The 22953-nt window shown below is 37.2% G+C and overlaps 5 protein-coding genes across 7 annotated transcripts; 2 read left to right on the top strand and 3 right to left on the bottom strand.

The window, feature by feature from the left end:
• Positions 1–85: 85 nt before the first annotated feature.
• On the bottom strand, positions 86–10210 carry LOC122360280 (ATPase family AAA domain-containing protein 2-like). Of its 3 annotated transcripts, none has more exons than XM_043260731.1 (29): positions 9905–10210; positions 9305–9441; positions 9130–9182; positions 8892–9042; positions 8674–8755; positions 8511–8601; positions 8177–8347; positions 7957–8068; positions 7570–7593; positions 7210–7314; positions 6854–6962; positions 6663–6778; positions 6348–6522; positions 6167–6255; positions 5885–6044; positions 5688–5778; positions 5065–5379; positions 4812–4932; positions 3915–4101; positions 3644–3829; positions 3371–3506; positions 3091–3287; positions 2831–2990; positions 2089–2211; positions 1848–2006; positions 877–1308; positions 654–787; positions 411–539; positions 86–241 (listed from the first exon to the last, which is right to left on the bottom strand). In XM_043260731.1, the coding sequence occupies exons 1-29, from the start codon at positions 10040–10042 to the stop codon at positions 155–157; spliced, it is 4170 nt and encodes a 1389-aa protein (XP_043116666.1). In that variant the 5' UTR covers positions 10043–10210; the 3' UTR covers positions 86–154. The 3 variants fall into 3 exon arrangements, with proteins under 3 accessions (XP_043116666.1, XP_043116667.1, XP_043116668.1); XM_043260732.1 differs by having other exon boundaries at positions 9305–9423; XM_043260733.1 differs by lacking the exon at positions 7570–7593.
• A 495-nt stretch (positions 10211–10705) lies between these two features.
• psma2a (proteasome 20S subunit alpha 2a) lies at positions 10706–13962 on the bottom strand. The gene is made up of 8 exons (XM_043261590.1): positions 13814–13962; positions 13098–13174; positions 12822–12954; positions 11836–11958; positions 11605–11686; positions 11410–11483; positions 11266–11323; positions 10706–10988 (listed from the first exon to the last, which is right to left on the bottom strand). The coding sequence occupies exons 1-8, from the start codon at positions 13852–13854 to the stop codon at positions 10872–10874; spliced, it is 705 nt and encodes a 234-aa protein (XP_043117525.1). The 5' UTR covers positions 13855–13962; the 3' UTR covers positions 10706–10871.
• Positions 13963–14136: 174 nt separating this feature from the next.
• Positions 14137–15551, top strand: mrpl32 (mitochondrial ribosomal protein L32). The gene is made up of 3 exons (XM_043261591.1): positions 14137–14320; positions 14957–15138; positions 15244–15551. The coding sequence occupies exons 1-3, from the start codon at positions 14230–14232 to the stop codon at positions 15493–15495; spliced, it is 525 nt and encodes a 174-aa protein (XP_043117526.1). The 5' UTR covers positions 14137–14229; the 3' UTR covers positions 15496–15551.
• A 759-nt stretch (positions 15552–16310) lies between these two features.
• ccdc127a (coiled-coil domain containing 127a) lies at positions 16311–19150 on the top strand. The gene is made up of 3 exons (XM_043261589.1): positions 16311–16417; positions 16740–16866; positions 18072–19150. Exons 2-3 carry the CDS (start codon positions 16749–16751, stop codon positions 18770–18772), a joined length of 819 nt encoding a protein of 272 aa, XP_043117524.1. The 5' UTR covers positions 16311–16417; positions 16740–16748; the 3' UTR covers positions 18773–19150.
• A 209-nt stretch (positions 19151–19359) lies between these two features.
• zmp:0000000930 (telethonin) lies at positions 19360–21366 on the bottom strand. The gene is made up of 2 exons (XM_043261879.1): positions 21125–21366; positions 19360–20123 (listed from the first exon to the last, which is right to left on the bottom strand). Exons 1-2 carry the CDS (start codon positions 21259–21261, stop codon positions 19721–19723), a joined length of 540 nt encoding a protein of 179 aa, XP_043117814.1. The 5' UTR covers positions 21262–21366; the 3' UTR covers positions 19360–19720.
• Between the last annotated feature and the right edge of the window lie 1587 nt (positions 21367–22953).

The raw sequence follows: 22953 nt of genomic DNA, 5'->3' as shown, positions 1-22953 counted from the left end.
AGAACCAGAAAAGTAGAAAACCACAAGTGATTACAACACACAACTACCTCAGGCAAAGAGTGCAGCAAAGAGTTACCAAACGATATGCTTGTGATAAAGGATTTTAATATGCACAACACTCAAAGACATGACTAAAGAATCAGCAAAATATAATTTATAGAGCAGTTCTTATAAGAAATATACTGTAGTAGGTTAAAAAAAAAAAAAAAAAAAAAAACTCTTCAACTTCTTTTGACATCTCCTGGGGAAAAAAGAAAAGAAAAAGCATGTTAGGTTAATAAGCCTTATGTAACAACATTTAACACATACATATATAAACACTGATTAATGATAACAAGTTTTCATTTACTGTACCATCAACAGAATAAGGAAGCAGAATGCAGTCTTGTATCATGTCATTAGTGCAGTACCTGTATTAGTGCAGTTTTGTCGTAATCTCTCCTGTGTCTATAAATGCTCTGACAGAGCAGAGCATAAAGCTTCTCTAGCTGATTGACCTCATATCCCTCAGTCATGTCCACAACTCTGTGTAGAAGCTCCTGAATTAAGAATGGAAATTGAGAATGAAAGCCTTTCCAATGTTAATGCACACTACTTTAGTTCTCCCACTGTCTGTAATTTTTTATGCAGTTAGAGAAAGCTGTCTAATTTACTTTCAGTTTGTTGTGGTCCACGATAAGAGGCATGTTCTTCTGCTCCAGGATCTTCATGGCAGCGTCCACACTGATGAGACTCTGCTGTTCGGCCTGCATCCTAAAGCCTCTTGTCATCCGCCTCGGTCTGATCTCTGAAAATCCCGTGCAAACTTAAGTAGTGCTTTATGCTTACAAAAACACCACAACCGTTACAAAATAGTTTTTTGTGTGATTTGCTAACCTGTTCCTGTGTTGTCCTCTGCATTTAGCTCTGTCCTCTTAGGTTCACTGCTCTCTGAATCTTGGACATCATTGTGATCTGCAGTGGCATTATTCTGGACGGTCTCAACATTTATGACCTTGTCCTCTGCAGAGGCAGTATTATCAGGTTCTTGTCCATCATTAGGGATGTTGTTATTCTGTGCTACAGCAGTGGATTCTGTGGGTTCCTCTGCCTGAGCACAGCCATCAGTCTCCATTGACTCACATTCAACATCTCTCATCTTCTCTGCATCTTCACTCTCCAGTTTTCCATCTTCCTCTTCTTCCTCCTCTTCATCTCCTGATTCTGCTGTGTTAGGGTTGTCTTTAGAGTTCATATTGGAAGAAGTCTTCTTTCTGCGGATAAATCCATTTCTCCATCGGTTTTTCCTCTTCTTTTTCATCTGTGAAGCTGTGGATAGACAAAATATTTAATTCATAGCTTGCATAAATGAAAGCCTACTAATCTGAATGTATGCCAGTACTGGTAAAATATTTTAAGTATATAAGTCAATGCTAAATTTTGTTCTTGTAAATCAAACTATAATGACAAGAAAGAAAAACACTTAATTTAGTAAATTTTTACTGACTTAATAATTGACAAAACTATTTAATTTCTCATTTAATTTGTAAATAATTTCATATATGTTAAATTAACTGGGACACAATGTTAAAAGCTACATGCCATTAATTTAATGTTAATTTGAACTTGAAATCTCATTATTATTAATAATAATAATTAAATAATACAAAAAAAATGCAACCCCTTAAATTAAGTCTCAAAACAAAAATAATTTTACACTGTAAAAAGAAACACTGCCAAATAACAACAATAATAATTCAAAACTGGTATCAAAGCTACAGATCCTAAAACTTCAAATTGTACCTCATGGATGGCAGTTTTAAAGGCTCTACAGCATTGATGTCAGGCAGTATAGCTTTGACTGTCACCTGTATTAATTCCCGTTGGACGTGGTGATATCGCTGCTTGTGTTGGCGCTGGTGTAGCGTCTCTACTGGGGGCTGGTTCACTCATCTTCTGTTCAACTGTAGCAGACAACTTTGGAAGCACGTGGTAGTAGGCAGGAGTGAATCGTGATGAGGTGGAGCCTAAAATATAACATTAGACATGTGAGTGATGGCTGAAGTCTCACTCTTATCCATATATGATGTAAAGTAGTGTCAGTGAAACCTCGTCGGATGCGAGACTCCTTGATCTCAACGCAGATCTTTTCAAAGTCCTCATCTAATTCATCTCTGATTATGGCATGCACAGTGTCCTTGAGAGCGCAGGCACGGTGTCTAATGAGCCGATCTATTACAATTAAAAAACAGTTAGTAGTATGCTACAGAAATTACACAAATATTATGTAATTATTCAAAGTACATTTACACACTTGGAAAGTCATCACTAGCTCTATCCCTGAAATTTGACTGGATGTGGCATTGAAGTAAAACCAATGCTGATATAACCTGCACCACAAATTTGGGTATTAATGTTTTAAAGCTGAATGGAAACTATAAACTGCCTACAAACATTAAGGTTGTCGTTTCACCAATGTTCAGCAAATAAATCACATACCAGTCAAAAGTGTATATAAGCTAATCAAATATACAATACAAAAAGTAACCAATCTCTTTATTACTGATAAATGACTGATTTAATCAGAAACAAATGTGAGTTTCAAAAGTCAATGAATCATTGGCTCCATATATGTAATTTAATAGTGATTTAGTGTGTTTCAAGATGCACAACGTTCAACTGCGGGTTTGTTTGGAACTCATTTTTGTGAAATTTAGCAAAAAATAAATAAAAATACTACGTCTAGATGTTAACTAAATGTTAGTTTATTCAACTATTGTATAGTATCACATCTGCAATCATGCAGATATAGAACTGTTTTTTATATTCATAGCTAAAATTCTTAGCCTACCTGAAGGGTCTCTGTCTGGGTTGTATTCGAGGGCATTCTGCCAGATCAGATCCACATCCTGCAGGTAAGCTGCTACAGTTTCGTACTTGTGCAAATCAATTTTGGAGAGAACTGTGGAGAGGTCCATAGGCTGTTTGATGACTGTAGTGTAATCGGGAACCTGTCCGAACCACCCCCCAAAAACACTCCATGAGCACATGGTACTGGTTAACAAATATCAACAGCTGAAAAGTTGGTACAGAAGGCCATCTTCGCCTTACCTCCTCTGTGTCCACAGGCTTTGTAAAGGCCTTGAAGCGTTTGTCCTGAGCGAGTCGATTGGTGACATCCCGCAGGAAGAGGCGGAGTTCCCTAAGTGTGTCCTCTTCCTGTTCTTCTAGCTTCTGCATCTCTTGCTCAGAGAGCTGGCGGGGAGGTGGTGGAGGGGCCATTGGTAACACCTCCAGTGCCTGGAGGACTAAGAAGAAAACAGGAGTTTTCACAAATGTACATTAAAATATTAACAATATTAAAAAACTAATTACAGAAAAGAGTACTCACCTGCATCTCTCTTAGATGCCGGTGGTTTAGAAGCTTGATTTAAAATAAGATCCTCAAAAAATTGGAGCCTCTCTCCCCGAGATGGAAGTGGAACATGGAACACCTCTCCATACTCAACATGGAAAAGGTCCTGAACCTTTAAACAGGTATATTTAATTTAATATTTTAAAAACTTAATCAAAAAAAGTGTTACAAAAATGCAACACAAATGCCATTTTATTTACTCTTTAAACCAAACAAGCTCCAGTACTGTTTATAAAGTACACATGGTACCTCAGGATAGAGCGTGTGGTGAGGAAAGCTGCATGTGGCAAGGAGAAGGCAGGGGCAGAATGAAGGGATGTCCTGCAGAAGACTGATGAATGTGGCCTTTAATGTGGAGCTCACAGTGTCCCACCAGCGCTGAATGTGCGGAATATACAGAATGCTGGGCACGGTTCTCCTCGCCTCACAGAAAACCTGATGTACAATACAGATGGACATTCATTTAATAATTAAGTTTATCCATGTATCTTGAGTTCTACTATAAATTCTGTGTGTTCACCTGTGCACAGGCCTCTTCTGGGGTGGCTGAACTGACACCGTACAACACAGCAACGTCAAGTGTATAAACTGTGAACTTCTCCAGGGTGTGGAGAATAGCAGGAGCCAAGTGTGAGGTCTGACCAGAACCTAATGTCCCACAGAGCAGCAGTCTGGGTCTGAATGAGGTAGGCTGCTGAAGGGCACTCCTGTAATACATGTAATGAAAGAAATGAAGCACACTGATGACATTTTCCCAGTTATCTCATATTTGCTGAGATGCCTACCAACACAGCATTAAAAGGTATCATAAAGGCACATTCCAAATAAAAATTATGTCAAACTAAATAGCAACACAAAGATATTAAAGAAACCTCCTTATTAGACAAATCCTAAAATGCAATACAGCAAAATAATTTCTAAGGATAAGCTGTAAAGTTGGCACTACAAAAACTATTAGCATAATAAATCATTTTTCTTACAATCAGTGTGATAAATATAATAAACTAAGTATGATTGTTAATTTCTTATTAAAATAATAATCTAAATAAAAATTGACATTTACTCCCTTCATATGTATGATTAAGGCATGATTAAATAAACGTTTTGATGATAAACTAGATCTGGTAAGCCGTATTTAGAAAAATAAGACTACAGCCTGTCTTTGAAATCCTTGATTGCATATAATGATATAATTAACAAGGCTTCCTGTGAAGTCAAATCTATCCACAGTGACTGACACAGCATGTAAAGAGTTCAGTCAAGAAAAGGGAAATTGTGTACATGACACTATTCATGTTGGTCTTTAAATTGGATTAAAAATACATTATTTGCCACAATAAAAGAATTGCTTAGAAAATTCTTGTGCTTCCCCATATGCACCAAATAAGCACAGAAGTAACTTGATCACTTTTCTAACCTGCTCAGATGAAGTGCAGATGCAGATGGTCCAGTGTTCTTCTGGGCTTTATTAGTAATGCACACAGAGGACCCCTCATCTTCACTATGTAGTATATCATCCAAGATGCCAGACACACCCTCTAAAACAGAAAATATTTATTTGCATTTATCATGAATTTCAAAATACAAACTTAATTTTTACATTTCTTAAAACATGAATGGTTAATACAATACTATAGAGATTAGTGATAAAATAAAATAGTTGTCTTCACCAGCATCTCTTTTTTTCTTGAGGCCCTGCTCTACATGAGGAAAGAGTCTCTGCAGCATCTCCATAGCGTTATTGAGGGCAGAGCTTAGCAGGGGTTCAATAACAGATGTGAGTGCTTTAGCTGGAGAGGCCACCGCCCTCTGTGAAGCTGGAACTATCTTCCTCATGGCAGAGAGGAAGTCCCGGCCACTCACGCTGATGGACTCCACATCCAGAAGGAGTTTCTGGGAGGACGTATAGATCTGGGGGTAGCGTCTACGCAGGGCACACAGAGCTGCTTCTGAACACACAGCTTTGATGTCTGCGCCACAATAACCTGGAAGCACAGGGAAAGTTTTGACTATTGGTATACGATAAGGGAAGACAGTGCAGTTTATTATGGACAGGATGAGACTGTCTGATGGCTCTCTAAATGGCAAAATTGGAAGTACTAGAGAGTGGGAATACTTGAACAGCAGGATGTTACATAACACTGCTACACAAAACCCAAATACAGCAGGTTCTGGAGGTGTGTTAGACAGCTCAAGCCTGTGTTGGCACTGAGAAAACTGAGACAAGGGTAAGCCGTTATGTGAGATGCACTCATTTGGTCGTTTCACATAGTGGAACAGGAAGAACTCTTACCAACACACTTGTCAGCCAACTCTTCAAGAAACACCTCAGACAGCTGCGGCTCCCACTGCCTAGTATGAATCTTCAAAATATCTTTGCGAGCCTACAAATCAACAACAATGTCTTGTAGGTTACTTCATAACAAAAAAAAAAACAACTAAAAATAACTACCGATTAAGGCAGTCCACAACAGAGCTCCAAACTCTAACCTCTCTGTCTGGTAGGCTGAAGAGAAACTCTCTGTCAAAACGTCCGGGCCGTCTGAGTGCAGGATCGATGGAGTCCAGACGGTTAGTGGCTCCAATAACAACCACCTCACCACGGCTGTCTAGCCCATCCATGAGAGCCAACAGAGTGGACACGATGGAGCTTCAGACAACATAATCAGAAAGCGTCATAATAATATTCATAATAATTTCAAACAGTTTCATAACAGGACAGCAAAAAACTGAAAAAACAACCAAACAAAGCACAAACACAGACTAACTCACCTGTGTATCTGGTCTTGCCGGCTGGAGCGAACAGGTGCGATACCATCAATTTCATCAAAGAAAATGATTGATGGACGCATCTGGTATGCCTTCAAAATAAGTGCCATAAACAAAATTAGCCATTCATGAATGACCTTTTTTAAATTATATTTAAGTTAAGTTACGTTTAAACGTGGGCGACCTGGTCAAACAGGAGACGGAGCTGTCTCTCAGACTCGCCCACCCATTTGCTGAGGCAGTCTGCTCCTTTTCTCATGAAGAACGACACCTTCCTCTCACCTTGACTGCACTCGTTTGCTAGGGCCCGAGCTACTAAAGTCTTTCCTGTGCCGGGAGGGCCGTAGAACAGACAGCCTCTGGAAACACATACCATGCAATCAACATAGGTGATACTTTATTTTTTTAATAAAGCAATAACTCTCATTTTTGCAAACCACCGATCAATCATCCAAACCGGCATTTTAATGTCAATATTTATCAGTATCGCATTGCATACCTTGGAGGCTGAATCTTAAACTTCTCAAAGACCTCAGGGTAGAGTAAAGGAAACACAACCATCTCCTTCAGTGCAGAGATGTGTTTGCCCAAACCTCCAATGCTATCAAAGCGCACCTGCACATGGAAACCTAACAGTCAAACACAGGTCGGTGCATTTTTGGAATTTCAATTCAAATGGCAAATACATACCGTTTGGTCAATTTGCATTGGATCAACATCTGCAAGACTTGCGCCAATTTTAATCCTGTCCTTGTGGTTTCCCAACAAATCCTCCTTCCGTAAATTCATAGGGAGGCATCTACAGGGGAAATGCGTTTACATTTTTCAAATATGAAAAACAACAAAATTTACAGATGATGTCTAAGAAACAATTCTTACAAGAGCTACAACAGAAATAGATTCTCTATCGCATGCACAAAGCCAAGTACAGTTGTTGTATTTCAGAGCTATATGATTGGTTATGTTTGCTCTGCAAGTCTTTAAGCCCAGGTGTCATTGAAAGCATAGCATCTCTCAAATAAAAAGCTCTAACTAAAAGCTTTTACCTGTTTATTGACCTGCTACGACTCTTACTTCTCCGCCTCTCAAATTTCTCTTCATCGGAAGAAGAGGATGAGGTGGAGTCACTGCTGTGAATGGCATGTCTTCTCCTGGGATAAGACATACAAAAGCATGAAAACAATGTATTTTAAATTGCAAAAAAAAACTTCATAGCATCAATATAAATGATAAAAAATGCCAACACCAGCTTTATCCCCAACATATCTGTGCAAAACACATTCATTTAAATGTGCCCAAAACATCTGTGGAATAATTATGTTAGACATGTTTTTTGCAAATTCCCACTTTAGAAATCCTTCAATCATCCACATGCAGATGTGCAACAGAAAGGCTTCAAGTCTTACCCATCAACCTCATTTCTGCTACAACTACAGCACAAGAAACACACACAATTGAGTGGAAACACACAAGTGTCTCTGAGATTACAAAGACAAACAAAGACAGTGCAAAAGACAGACAAAGACAGTGCAAAGTTGGGATGTGCATTACTAATACTTGACTATTCAAAGTTGGACTTTGGGTGACGAGGCAAGTTCCATTTGCACTGTTTTTGTATACAAAGTATTTAACCACTGCATTGTACTTTTCGTGCAGATACATTTTTGAAAGAAAACCCTGTCAAGTCAAGTCTCAAACTGATACCTAATTATCCAAAACTTTGCTCTTTTTTGAAAACTGGATTCAATTACATTGATGAAGAATTTGGAGGAAAGCAGCTGACTAGTACTGACCTGGTGCCCCTCCTGTTGTTGTATAGGCTCCTAGGACTTGAGGTACTAAATGTATATCTCCGTCTAATTGGGGTGGAGTGGCGCTTAAAAAATATGCTCTGCTTTTTTGGCTCTATAATAAAAAATATATTAAAAGCAAATGATGAAACAGCACATGAAACAAAGAGATTATCTAATTACATTTCAATGCATGGTCTGTTTAATGTACTATGACACCAACCATCAAGAGGCGCCTGGTAACGCACAACAGCTTTTCTTTGTCTAAACTCATAGCGCTTTCCATTGTCTTCTTCGTCTTCATCCTCATCCTCTTCGTCTCCCTCATCATTTTCCTCTTCCTCACCTTCTCCATCCTCCTCCTCCTCCTCCTCCTCCTCTTGATCACTATATTCTGGAAATCAAATACAGGTTGATTTACGCTTGCAAGCACATCTGGGACTAACATAAATGTTTTTTTATTTGTTTGGGGCTGGGATTCAACAGTAACAGAACCACTGCTAAATAACGGTGAAGTAAACACTGATTCAGGGTTAATGGGTTCTTGATTCAGTTACCATTCTCCTGGTTGTCTGAACTCTCTTCTTGTCCTCTTACTGAAGGTTTTGTGATCCTCTTCCTTTTTGTCCCAGAGTAAATTCTCAAATTCTAAAAAGAAACAGAGACAGCTGAGTGAAGCCCTGACTGAACACAACAGTAATGAAGGAGTCAATGACACACCTCCTCCTCACTGTCTCTGCTTCTCAGTCTCCGACGCATCTTCTGCATGTCATCCATCTTCTGAAGTACAGCCTCTGCAGTGCTAAAATAGACAAAAACAGCCTATTAGAGCTAAGAATTGTGTAAATATTCACATACAAAGTTTGAAAGTCTGAATACAAAGTTATATATAAATTATAAACATAAAACATGCATTATTAAAAAAAATGAATGCATACTTTGTGATGAGCCTGTCATAAAGGACCGACTGTTTCCTAGTGTCGAGTTTATATCGTGTGATTCTGGAACTACGTCTCACAGCACTGTCTTCTTCTTGCCTTTGAATCCGAGCACGGAGGTTTCGAGAAGTGGGAGTTGACTCCATGTCATCTGAAAAAAGAAATGGATACATTGTTAGCAATATGAAAATCAAACAAACTGATGTCTAATGTTTATCAAATACTCTAACGTGCCCACCTGTGTGCTCATCTGCCGATCTCTCTCCCTCTGCCTGAAGTCTCGGAGATTTTCTATAATAACAAAATAAATAATAAAATACAAAGATGAACAAATAACATGTAATAAATTATAATCGATGGTTAATGGCTAAAGAAATACATGAAGACAAGAAATGAAAACATGACACTCCCACCTTAAATGCCTCCCACTTTTTTCATCTTTTGGAGGAGATTTGCTTGTTTGTCCATTCATATCAGCAAATGTTACCATATGTCTTCCTCTTTGAGCTCTGCTCCTCATGTTGTTTTCCTCCTTTACAGTCAAAAATCCCTAAACATTTATTATGCACACATCATAGCAGTGTCTGACATGACATACTTACATGAAGGTATAATTATTTGCACTTTGCACCACATTACTATTTGCATGCATCGTGTAACAGCGAGCCATAATTTACTTTGCCAATGCAAGTTAATTATTTCTTTTACTTGCCAACTACCTATCTACAGAAATGAAGATCGCATTTTCGAATCATAAAATACTGCCGCAGGCATGCTCTATACACATTATTACCGATGTATACACAACGTAACATTGTACGTCAACTTATTTGTTCTGGTTTTGTAAACAGTTGTATTACTTTAACAGGTCGCGCGCTCATGCAGTCTACACACAAGCATCTCGCGCTCTTTTAACAGCGGACTTTGTTTTGCCACGAATATTTTACCGTAGATAAACAACAACAAAAACAGACTAACATATTAGTACTTGTAAAGAAGAGGCATTAACTCACATTAGCCGGACTGTCCTCGGCGCTTGTTAAACTGTCATCGTGGGCCTTTTTCAGCCGCGCGGACTTTCTCTGAGGCGGGTTCAGAGAGAGAAACTCCGAGCTGGAGTCCATATCACCGTTACTGCGTAACATCACCATCTTTTACGAGGCTTTTAAGACCCCCAGACCATACGCCGTCAAACCAACTTCTAAAAAGTTTTTGTTAAGCTTTTAATACGTCAAGTACTTTGAACGATAACGTATCGTTTTGAAAACGAACTCCGCTCCTCCTTGATTTCTGGCGCCACAAACGTCACTTTCAGTCAAATGACACAACGCAGGATACGAATGCGCTGGCGAGACAGAAACTAGAGCCGTTTAGGCCAATAGCCGCTCTAATAAAAATGTTTCTTGTTCGAAATATAAATTTGAAATTCAAATGGGTATGATTACACTATAGAACAGATATTTCTGTACCTTTCACTGACAAAAACCTTGAGGCTTTTATACGGTTTTGCGTAGGAATACTGCTGGAAAGGAGTACCGGCTCATTTTTGGCGCGCCATAAGTGACGCGGCGCTCGAGATTCTGATTGGTTGACGGAGGCCAAACCTCCTGATGAGCTTGTTTTTGTCCCCTCAAACACAGAAAGGAGATATACTCTCACCGCAGCACACACTGATCCGTCAACTACCCATTTATAACCATCATTTCAAACGAAAGTTAAAAGTTATAAAACAAAATGTTTAGTATCCTCAGTCATCTTTTATGCAGTTTGCTCATATCTACAACACTGCACAGAACAAATGGGAACAGTCCAAATAACTTCAAAAGACTTGTTTATTTTTTCCTTCAGTAGGAAAGAAAAGCAAAGTATAAACAATACAACTTTCACTCATTTCTACGCCTTTACATGTCTCGGACTCATGAATAAGTACTTATGAAGTTGTACTAGTGAAAACGACAATCAGTGCTCAATCTACAACTTTTAAGCAATGGCGGCTAGATAGTCTTTCACCTCCGCTGGAGTCAGTCGCCTAAATCCTGCTTCATTGCAGATTCCCACCTCAATGTTGTCCTCGGTCATTTGACCTTCAAAGCTTTCCTGTAACAAAAGCAGTCCTAATTAACATTTTGGGTCTAGCTTGCTTGTCACCAATGCACAATGAAAAACAGCTGGATAAATAGATTTAATTACTATATGGAAACAATACTTTACAACGCAACAGTTCTGCTGCTACCAAATATTTTAGTTTAGGAGTTTAAAAGCGAATCTTGCATTGGATGCCATTATTATTGGCGCACATTACTGCAATTAACAGAACTTTAACAAACATGGATGGGATGTATATTATTATAATATAAAATTGCATCAATATTACCTTAAGAGTCAGAATAGCAGTGTGAATTGCATCTTCCAGTTCCAGATCCTCATTGTATCTAAAACAGGAAAACGAAACAAATGAGATGTTGTACGTTTAGGAATACCAAAAGGGTGTTACGGTTTCAGTTATTATGTTTTATACCTTTTTTCAAGGAATGTTTTTCCATTCACATAGTTCTTCCCCATCGCGGTAGCTTTCCATGCAAAGTACGCTCCCTTAAACAGATCAAAGTCTTATTTATTTTTCTAATACAGCACAGTAAAGAGCTTACTTTTTAAAGATTACACTAGTAAAGTAAATGCAATTAAATAACGGCAAGGTGAATAGCAAGCACACCGAGGGGTCTGACTGGAAAAGGTATGGACGGTCTTCATCCCAGCCAGCAATCAGGAGTGACACACCGAACGGCCGAACACCCCTGTGTCAAAACAATAACATGAAAAAATCTGCATGTTATGTCACTGTCAGGTATGTTGTTTTAAAATTGGCAAAAAAGCCGTTTGTAAGATAACTTCCAGAACAACTGTAACAGTGGTAAACGCTGCAATAGAGACACATCAAACATACCCCGATTGCGTATACTCCTGCATAACAGAAGCCACTCTCTGAACAAGCTGGCCTGTAGGAATAGGCTCCTGATAGACCAGAAAGTACTGCTGAGCCAGTTTCCGTGCCCTTCTCACCAGAACCCTGCAAGCATGATTAAAAACCCATTCTCTCATTGAGCATCTTATCTTTGCCATACAATTACAACATGAAAAATCAGACATTTTTACTGAAAACGGACTCAAAGAGGCAGATCGATTTGTTTCTTCATCAAAATAGATTTGGAGAAATTTAGCATTACATTAGTTGCTCACAAATTGATCCTCTGCAGTGAAAGGGTGCCGACAGACTGACAGAGCGAACAGAGGATAAAAACATTGCAATAATCCACATCACCCCAGTCCATCATTTAACATCTTGTGAAGCAAAAAGTAACATGTTTATAACAAACAAATCCATCAAAGACGTTTTACACCTCAAACTGTTCTTCTCGGCTAGTCCATAAACCACAATATTGCTTTTGTGGTTGACAAAGTTGGTCTGGTCTGAATCAGCAAAGAAATCTGCACAGATCGGGCAATGTTTACAAGTGAAAAGAGTCTAAAACTACATTTTAATGTGAGAGGACAAGCAAAAGATGGACTTCATCCGAAAGAGTGTAATTATGCATTGTTACTTGACCATTAAAAATTAAAACAACATAATAATAGACTACACTTACTACATACATGCAGCTTTTTGCTTCACAAGAAACTGATAGCTTGGAGTGGTACGGATTACTTGCGGATTATTGTGATGTTTTTATCAGCTGTTCGGACTTTCATTCTGACGGCACCCATTCACTGTGATGTAATGACACATTTTTCACACACTTTTGGGAGAACCATTCTTCAAATATTTTTAAACATTAAAACAGTAGCACTGAATGTCCGCTACACACAAGACTGCCTTACACATGCTTCATCATTATTATATAGCATTTGTTCAAGCAGGCTCTAAATTCATACCTGTAGTCTGGACCCATGCCACTGTAGACCATACCAATGTGTTTGGTTATGGGTTCTACTTTGTGAACACTTTGCTCATCATACAATATTGATTTCTGCTTCTTTTCCGTAGCAAGAACAACCCCATTTGAAGCTGTGAAAATGAAACGAGGTTAAATGGACAGTTCGCTGTTATATAGACACAATTAAAAAAAGCTCATAATAAGCATATGCTAAATACATAGTTTTCTAAAATATGCAAAGTTAAGACGCACGTAATATAAGAATGTTACTAACCTTTTATTCCAACTGAAGGAGCACCAGCTGCTACAGCTGCCAGAGCATACTCAATCTGGACCAACTTCCCTGAAGGGCTGAAAACAGAAAGATGTGATTGTAAGAAAAGTATATTTTGGCTAGGGCTAATGTTAACTCTTATTAACTGTTAAAATATTTATTTGTGCTGTATTGTTACTCTACCCGGACTTTAAATATGCAAATGAGGCTTATTAAATATGTAAAATAAAAGTGCTACAGCCCTTATAAAAATGCTATACTTTTACATTGCCACAAAATTCTTTAGTTATACCTTATTATAATAAAACAAAAAAACAGTACTGATAATTATAAACTGTATGTTCACGTGCATTCAAGCGTTATGTACACGAACGGCTTCCCATCATACACTGAAAGTGAAAGTAAAATAAGCAAAGTTCCAAACGCAAAGAAAAAACTGGGCCCAGTCTGCCTTTTAACCACCTACGAGTGTTGAATTGGTTTCTTAGGGATTCGTATGCGTTTCGTTCACTCTATTAACGAACGCTGATGCACATGAATGAAATAAGCTCTGCATCACAAACACAGTGACTCTGCATCAGCGGCCGGGAAATGATTTAAAGCGTTCTGATTGACGGAACGCTCGCCACAAAACCCGAGCATCGCGATTCGCTAAAAACACACTCGTTTGATCTTCACGATCACACTGGATATAACAAAGTCGAGATGTTTATTACCTGAAAGTGGTGAGGGAGAAACTGTACCCTCTTTCTGCCATGGCTGTGTCTGACTGATGGGGAAGTGACGTCACGCGCTTAATTGATCTGATTGGCTGAAAGAGTTACCTAATGAATTGTGGGTATTGTAGACTAAAGATAAGTTCAAAATAACTTTGGATGCCACGTTTTATTTTACCCGCTACCAACTAAATCCATGTAACAATTAAAACACTTGTTTGTTTCATCGTATATTTTGGAAATATTTCGATCACACCTGCTTAGAAATAAGCTTAATTTTTATAACGCTGTACTACAAATCCCAGAATGCACGGGTACAAACAAGGCGCATGCGCTGGAGGAATTTTTTGAGCTATGACCGTGAGGATGTTGGGTCTGTACATGCTAAACTGATCTGAAATAAAATACCACATATAATGTCATTATCAGGTTTTCTTCAGTTTGTCGGCCGCTCTCTGCAGCGTCTGGAGCTCCGTTTAGCGCAAGCAGCGGGATTTGACAGCTTCGGTGAGTAAATCTACTGCAATGTCATGTGTTATAACGTTACACTCTTCCAATAATATCACTATACTTACACTTATGTCACAATTAAGCTTAATTTAATAAAAAAATTCCCATTCTATTGTGATATTAAATGATGTTTGTTTTGAAAGTCATTATCTCTGTTATGTAAATGGCTCAATGAGACGCATGGCAATCTGTTGTGTTTTTAAGGGGAAGTACTACAGGTCGAATAGAATAAAAAGTCTCTTTTATCAGGATGAAATGTTGCAGTGTTACGTTTTCTTGAGATATATTAACTTAATTTATAACATATATATATATATATATATATATATATATATATATATATATATATATATATATATATATAAAACATACATATAGCTATGCGGAATAATAAGTAGTAGCTTCTTTATATCCTGGATTATTTTAAATAAATATTAGATTTTTTTAATAGCTTTTGAAGTCAAATTTGTCTCTCTTTTCTAAATAAAATAAAATAAAGAATAAATATATAGTTTGTGGGTATATTTAAAAATAATTTAAAAATTAATTTTTATAATTGTAATAATTAAAAAAATAATTTTAGTAACTCAGTTTGATTTATTATTTTAGTAATTGTATAAATCTTTTATTCAGGTCCAGCTCTGGCTGTAAATGGTCCCCAGATTCTTCCTCAATCCCATCACAGCAGCGATGAAGAAAACTCTGAGCCCAGTTTCTTGGACAGTATCTTTTGGATGGCAGCTCCTAAAAAGAGGAGAACCATTGAAGTAAATCGTTGTAGAAGACGAAACCCAAATAAACTGATAAAAGTCAAGGTAAAAATCTCACTGGTATAGCGTTATAAAAACTAAAAGTACTTTCAGTGTTATACTGTGTTGTAGCATACAGCAATTTATCCTTGTTTTTCTATTCTTTTCCAGTACAACATTGAGCCGTGTCCAGAGTGTGGCAACATGAAACTGAAGCATACTCTGTGTGGATTCTGCTATGAAAAAGTCAGGAAGGAGACAGCAATGATACGAAAGCAAATCTCCGTAATGGAAGGCGGACCTCTCAAAAATCCTGCTGTAGAGTCTGTTGTTTTGTATGAAAATGAAACGCCCTCTGAAGCAGATAAGGACAAAAGAATTGTAGAACGCAACAGGAAACGCCCTTCTTGGTTTAACATGTAACTGCAGCAAAATAAAGACTTTTGTTAAATAAAGATCACAGTTTCATATTCATTAAATATTTTGTGAATCTATTTTATTAGATCGATTAAATAAAAAAAATTGTTGTTTGATAACAGTCCTACCTAATAAGATACTGTACCATATTGTAAAGAATCAGAGTTGACGTGGCTGATTACAAGAGCCTGTTATCTTACATTATCATACAGCTATTTTGTTGTCAATTCTGGAAATTGGTTGAAATGAATGTTAAAAATACGGCAGTACTAGGGACCCAGTATGAAGCAGACTGGAAGATAATCAGCAGCGTGACGGCGCAAACCTGTAACTATTGCCCTGTGTGTAATAGCAAAACACCATTTTATTTATTTTTACTGTTGATCATTTATGCACATACATCATTGCAGATATCCACAAGAAAGCATTACCTTAGAATATGTCCAAAAAACATAGCATTATTATAGAACATATGTTATTTTAAAAAAATAATTGAAGGACATTTTTACATACAACAGCCACAACTTTTAAGTAATACAAAGAAAGCTTTGGAAATCCAAACGCACGCATGTCTATGTTTCTGCGCATCGCCTGCGCATTTGCGAGTATCTAGGATCTCAAACGCGCCGCTCTCAGGACTATACCAAAGTCTCCACAGTTTAGGGGTGTTCAAAATTCACTAAAACTGCATTTCTGCAGTTTGCGCACATAAATATGCATTTATCAGCATTTAATAATAAGTGTACCGAAAACCAATTCATTTAAAGACTACCTATATCCCTGTATGATGAATTTAATATTTTCATTTTAATAATAAACTTGCCCAACTCCCCTATTAAATAGTAAATTGACCGCTGGATGTTTTTAATGGAATTGCACGTTCAAGCTGCCTGGAAGATCTCCTGCAAAAGACTTTATATTGTTCAAGGTAAACGAAACGCGTTATAACAGTCAAGTGGTAACGGTCTTTACAATCAATGAATTGTTTCAGTTTAAACGCACCTGCTGTAGAAATGCATTTCTAACAGCTTTAGAAGTGTCGTATTGCAGGTCGCCAATGACACCAGTAGGTAACGTTAGATAACAGATAGACAAAATCTAATAATATAGTTGTGTGTGTGTGCTCTGGTTTGTTTAGTAAGAGTGAGACACTCCAAACGCACAGTCACTAAACAGCGCTTACTGAACTTGAAGAAAAAATATCTTCATCCTCACAGCCGTTTAAGAACATACCTTCACTTTCTATTCAGGGTTTCTCCATGAACAACCTGAACGATCCTCCTCGATGGAACATTAGACCGGAGGCCGCTGGAGGAGAAGACGGGGGCAGATGGAACTACGCGCTGCTGGTGCCCATGATCGGGCTCGCGGCGTTTCGTGAGTGTTTTTTTACATACTCGTACGGCTCATACACAGTCACACATGTCTCGAAAGAGTGTGCACTGAGCACTAAGTAGGTTGTAATTAAACATGGGTTTGTAAGGGGGCTGCACAATCAATTCATTCACATATAATACAATTGTAATTCACATGTTCACATGTTTACTTCATAAGTATGTGACATTTCAGATGTATAAATTGAGTTTCCCATTGATGTATGGTTTCTTAGGATGCATAATGTTTGGCCTAGGTACAAATAAAAAATTTAAATATTGAGAAAATCACCATTGAAAGTTGTATAAATTAAGTTTTTAGCAATGCATATTACTAATAAAAAATTGAAGTGTTGATTTATTTAGGGTAAGAAATTTACAAGCTATTTTAATGGAACGTGATCTTTAATTATTATCCTAATGGTTTTAGGATCATTTAGACCCATGCAATGTATTTTTGGCGATGGATACAAATATATTCATGCCACTTATGATTGGTTTTGTGGTCCTTTATGTTTTTGGTCACATATGTTATGTTTTAAATTTTAAATTATGTTTATCTTTTATCAGATTTAAAATGACTTACTCTCTTTGAAAACCAATACCAAACATATTGATAATTACATGGTAATGAGTCTACGTTTTCATCTAAAAATGCTCTAAATCTAGTTATTAATCTTAAGTATTTATAATCTTATTAAGTACTTATTAATCTAAATCTACTACAATATATTAGAACTACAATGCTCTGTTGCGTTTTTGTAGGTTGTGTTGAGATATAGCTATTTTAGTAGTGTATAGTGGTATATAATTTTGTTATTGTACTATTGTGTATACTAATATATTTTATTAATATCTTTAATTTGCTTTTAAATCATTTTTTTGTTTTATTTTTAGTTATTTTATCTACTATATAAAATGTTTTTATATTTCTGTTTAGCTTAAATTTATTAGTTTTAGCGCTTCAGTTTATTGTATTTCAGTTAGTTGCCAAGGCATTATCTGATATTTCTTTTTTATTTCAGCTTAATTTTAATTAATAGTTTTAGTTAAAAATAGCCATTTTTTAATGGAAAAGGTTTAGTTAAAAAAAAAAAAAAAAGAACGAATGAATGATTTCAGTATTATTTTGTTTTAAGATAAATTGATTTGGTCTGTCGTGTCAAAGAGATTTAACACTTAAAATGTTGCTGGGTGTATTTTGAAAAGGTTGGATATGGACTCGAGAATCACAGAGCCAGATCCAAGATGTGAAGAGCAAGTACGACAGGGATATGGCAGCCATTACCAGAGACCTGGAGCTGAAGTACAGGGAGACGCTGACGGAAAACCGGCGGACAGCAGCACACCTGGAGGTGGAGCTTGAGAAGGAGCGCCAACGTGTGCAGGGCTACAAGAAAGCCCTGATCTCTCAGAGTCAGCAGCTCATGGAGGAACGGAAGCAGCTTCATCAGGAACGGCAGGATCTGGAGGAAGAGAAGACCCGTCTGCTGCGGTCTGGAGTGGCCGAGGCGGTGCTGAGGAAAGCCCTGCAGCGAGAGGAGGACTGGCGTCGCAGGGCTCAGGCTCTGCTGCAGGAACTGGAGGTGAAGCTGGTGGAGAGGCAGGAAGCTTTCTGCAGCATCCTGTTGCCACGAGAACATCGTCTGGAGATGGAGAAGAACCTGCTGCTAAAGGTGGCTAAAGACCCGGCGGGTGCCGAGCTGAACCTAGAGGAAGATCTCAGGGACATTTTTAAGAATGACAGACACTGTGCAGATTTGCTGAACATGGATAAGCGTAAGAATGGGAGTTTGATGTGGCTGTACCTCAGGTACTGGCAGCTCCAGGTCACCCTGCAGAAACACAAGAGGGCAGAAGAGGCTCTGAAAGGGGCCTCGCCAAACTCCAGCAGACCTTCAGGAGTGTAGATCTCTATTTAAAACAATAAGTATTTTCTTCCTTAAATGTTGTCCTTTGCTTATCCAAGGTATCCCTGTTATTTACTTGTCAGCTATTTATGATGCCAAATGTTCTTGTGAAACCACTTGAGCCTTGAGTCTTCGACAATCATATCAGAACATAAGAGTGTATATTTTGTTGGGCAGATTCCGGTTTTCGTTTTCTTGGATTAAGCAGAAAGCAGATAAATCAAATTCTTTTTTATATTTGCTGCATTACTAATAAGCTTTATTGGACAATTTATTTATTTTCACTCTAAAGATGGTTCATAACTAATATGTACCACAGAAAGTAAAAATAAGGTTGGACATGTGTAATAAATACGTTTTCTGACAACAAAGAATATATTACAGTTTGATCAGCTCAGGTTTGTTTTTCCATAGTTTCATAAATGCATATAAATGAGATTTACAGTGAAGAAAATGCTTATTTATAGCATTTATTTCCAAGAGCTGAATGTTTTGAATAGATATATATATTCATATATATATATATATATATATATATATATATATATTCATATATATATTCATATATATATATATATATATATATATATATATATATATATACCATTACTAAATATTAAGGATTTGGACACTTAAACCACATTTAGAAATTGAATCCTGTTATTGTATTAACAAACACAGTGGCATTTATTGTAAATAAATACATGAAGCACAATGTTTCAAATGATAAAACATATGGTTAAATAGCATTAATTAAGCATTAATTTCATGCTTAAACAAAACTTTTTTGTAGTATCTTCCTTAGATAAGGTTTCTCAGTCTCAGATGATAACACATCGCGAGCATGTAGGTCTCTTGAAGGCTTTGGTATTTAAGTATGCATGAGGTCACACAGCATACTTGTCAATGTATCCGTGTCCATGATAGCAGACAGCTTTCATCAGCTCATCACTCTCGTCTCTGGATGCCCAGTGTGTCTCGTGGGGGAGAGATGAGGCTGGACGCTCTGAAGTCTGGACTCCTGGGTTGGATTACCATTGGCTTATGGTCGGTGATGGACGAGACCTCTCTCTTCTGAAGGCAAAGACCGTTTAAACTAGTCTCGGTGTCCATGGTGGATTTTATTCTGGGGGGAGAAGGCTCACGGGTAACGTCAGGCTGTGTGACATCTCTGGGCACAAATATTGGTATTGGAAGAATGTTTCTGTAAGGCAGATGATATTCCTGCAGTGACTCCCCCTCTCTGCCCATGTGAATGGTTTGGTTTAGGAATCGTCTCACTGTGAAATGGACCACCTGCTTGCTTTCATAGCTCTCCTTTCTCATTGAGTCCTTCTCGACAAGTGTCCTCCTATAAAAATGTAAACTACATATTTAATTATTGCGTAGAATTGATCAAAAGTGACAATAGAGACATTGTTTTTTTTTTAATACTTTGTAATGTCTTTAGGAAAAAAACAACATTTCTTTAGCATCTAATTAATATATTGCAGTTATTTCTGAAGGATCATGTGACACCACTGGAGTAATGATGCTTAAAATTCAGCTTTGTCATCACAGGAATAAATTTATTAAATGACAATATATTAAAAGAAAAACAGTTATGGTAAATTCCAATATTATATACAGTATTTTTAATATTTATAAAGTAAAATAATTGTTGCTGAATATTATTTTTTAATTATATATATATATATATATATATATATATATATATATATATATATATATATATACTGTATATATACTGTATATATATCAAAAAAGTTAAAATAAGGGGTTTTAAGGGTTTTAGTTTTATTATTTTAGTTATTGTTTTTATTTATCAGAGGTAAAGTGGGTGAATGAATATTTAACCCAAAATTACAATTCTGTTTTTGCATTGATGTTTTTTTGCTCCAGAAAAATAAAAATTGAAGACTTTAAAAGTCCATACAACTTGTGGACTATTATTGTAAATATTCTAAACATTGTGTGGTGAACAGACAAGAAATGAACCATGACACCAGGGTTTATGTCATGCTCCACCTTAAAAAATACAGAATGCAAGATGTGAGAGCTGCATCCAAGGGAAAAATATTAAATAAATAAATACATTTTGGCCTGTATGATTTCAGAGGGCTGCAAACATATAGCATGAGTGATAAACACTATTTTATTATGATTTTACAATATTTTTGCCCTGGAGCTTGAAGGTTATGATCACTATTAACTGCTATTGATTCTTTAGAGTTTGTGATAACAGCATGCAGACTTGGAATAACGTAAGAGCAAGTAAATACTATACATTTTTAAATGTTAGGTGAAGTATTCCTCCAAACACAACGTGCATAGTAGGAAATAAATGCATACTTGTATTCTGGTCTCGTCTCCATCAGTAGGTCTAACCAGGTGGCCTCGTATGATTCTCTGGTAATCTCATCAGTCTCCTGAAAATCACTGTAGGAGTTCAGCAGATATGACCTGGGCTTCCTGCTCAGGCAATGCATCTCATCCAGCGAGCTGTCAAAAAATAGAAGCCAAATTAAACCTGGATAAGAAAGTTATCAGTCAGATCTTCCGATAAAGGCTGCTGCTTCCCTCCTGAGTGTTCCTGTGTCTTATAAATAGGGTTTGTTGCTATTTTTACACTCTGCCATCAACCCCACTGGAGTCTCTTCAGATTGGTGTGGTTTGACGAGGTGGGAAAATGACTAATCCCACGACCATTTAACTGATATGCAAGACTAACAGCTTCACCAGGAGGTCAACAGTGTCAAAGGACCCATCCGATCTCAGATTTCCTGTTATACGTGCATCAAAACATTATGGTTATTGCTGATGGCAACAAAACTAGATACTGACTGCCACGTCATGCCCCCGAAATTTTACATTTTAGTTCAATAAACATTTTATGTGTGGTATTTAACGTACAGGTAGAAGCAAAGTGACCCTTAAAATAAATACATAGACTCCACAATGCTGCGAAAAGATAAAAATAGAAAAGGTGCAGATATCTCTGACACTCATCTCATGTTAAAGGGTCCTTGTTGTCAGCACCTGTGCAAAAGCTGTAAGGCATTGTTATGTCACACTGTGGCATTCAGAGCAGCATGTCAGACTCAGACTATTCTGTCCGATTGATGGTCTGTAGGAGTGATGTATAGCATAGTCCATCACTCAGCAGAACAATCCTTTCTCAAGTTTACTGATGAAAGAGGCCTCTAGACTTTGGAGATTACTGCTAGACGATTACTAACTGTCATACAAGCAGCTATATTTGGTGTGTGTTTGCGACTTTGTAGCCCTCTACAGTTATGTATGTAAAAATTCAGTCGTAAATATCACTGTAACGACATGCACATGCATTTGTTGCTACAGTAAAGCAGTTTGTCCCTTTCACAGAATTTCACACCCGACCACCAAACAAATAAACAGACTAAATGAAACTAACAGGTCCCTGGAAGCTCATCAAAAAATTGTCCTCAAAATCAGAGAAGCTATTTAACAAATTTTCAAAAATTTTTTTTTTTTACCAAGTAAAAGCCAATATCACTGATAATGAAGCCTCTGTGGATAAAATGGGTAATTATAAATTAACAAACAAACAAATAATTAGACACAAAACATCTATTTATTTGTTAACTTGTATTACAAATACAAATTTAGTTTTCTTTTTTTCTGTCATTATCTATAATCTCTACTGAGCAAAACGGAGAAGAATGAACACACACAAATCCATCACAAAGTAAAACATCCCCAAATCTATTACCATAATGAGAATCTGAGGGTGACATGTCTTTAACTGTCATAAAATACTGCCTCAAAACACAAACAAACGTACATAAATATTTACCCAAGATTGTGTATTGCTATATTATTATTACAGTGTTTAGCTGCTGACATACAACAGCTCAGAAGACAAAGACGGGAATCAGAGTGACTCTAATTCCTGACCTATATTTAATAATATAATAATTACTTAATAAGGATAACTAAAGCGAATTAGCTACATTGAGATCACATTTTAGCTGATTCATCCCTGAACTTGACAGAGACATTAGGCAATTACATGCAGGTTTAGAGGACTGCAATGATGCCATCCTCCTTTTAAAGCCTGGAGGAACATGGACTGAGAAATGCCAGCGATGCGCTGAACGCAAGGTGCAGCATCAGATTACTGTGGCCTGAGCCAAGCCGAA

This window comes from Puntigrus tetrazona, chromosome 16, assembly GCF_018831695.1.
Source record: "Puntigrus tetrazona isolate hp1 chromosome 16, ASM1883169v1, whole genome shotgun sequence".
Lineage (NCBI taxonomy): Eukaryota > Metazoa > Chordata > Actinopteri > Cypriniformes > Cyprinidae > Puntigrus > Puntigrus tetrazona.
Note: the sequence above shows the minus strand (reverse complement) of the source record. Positions and strands in the feature narration are given on the sequence as shown.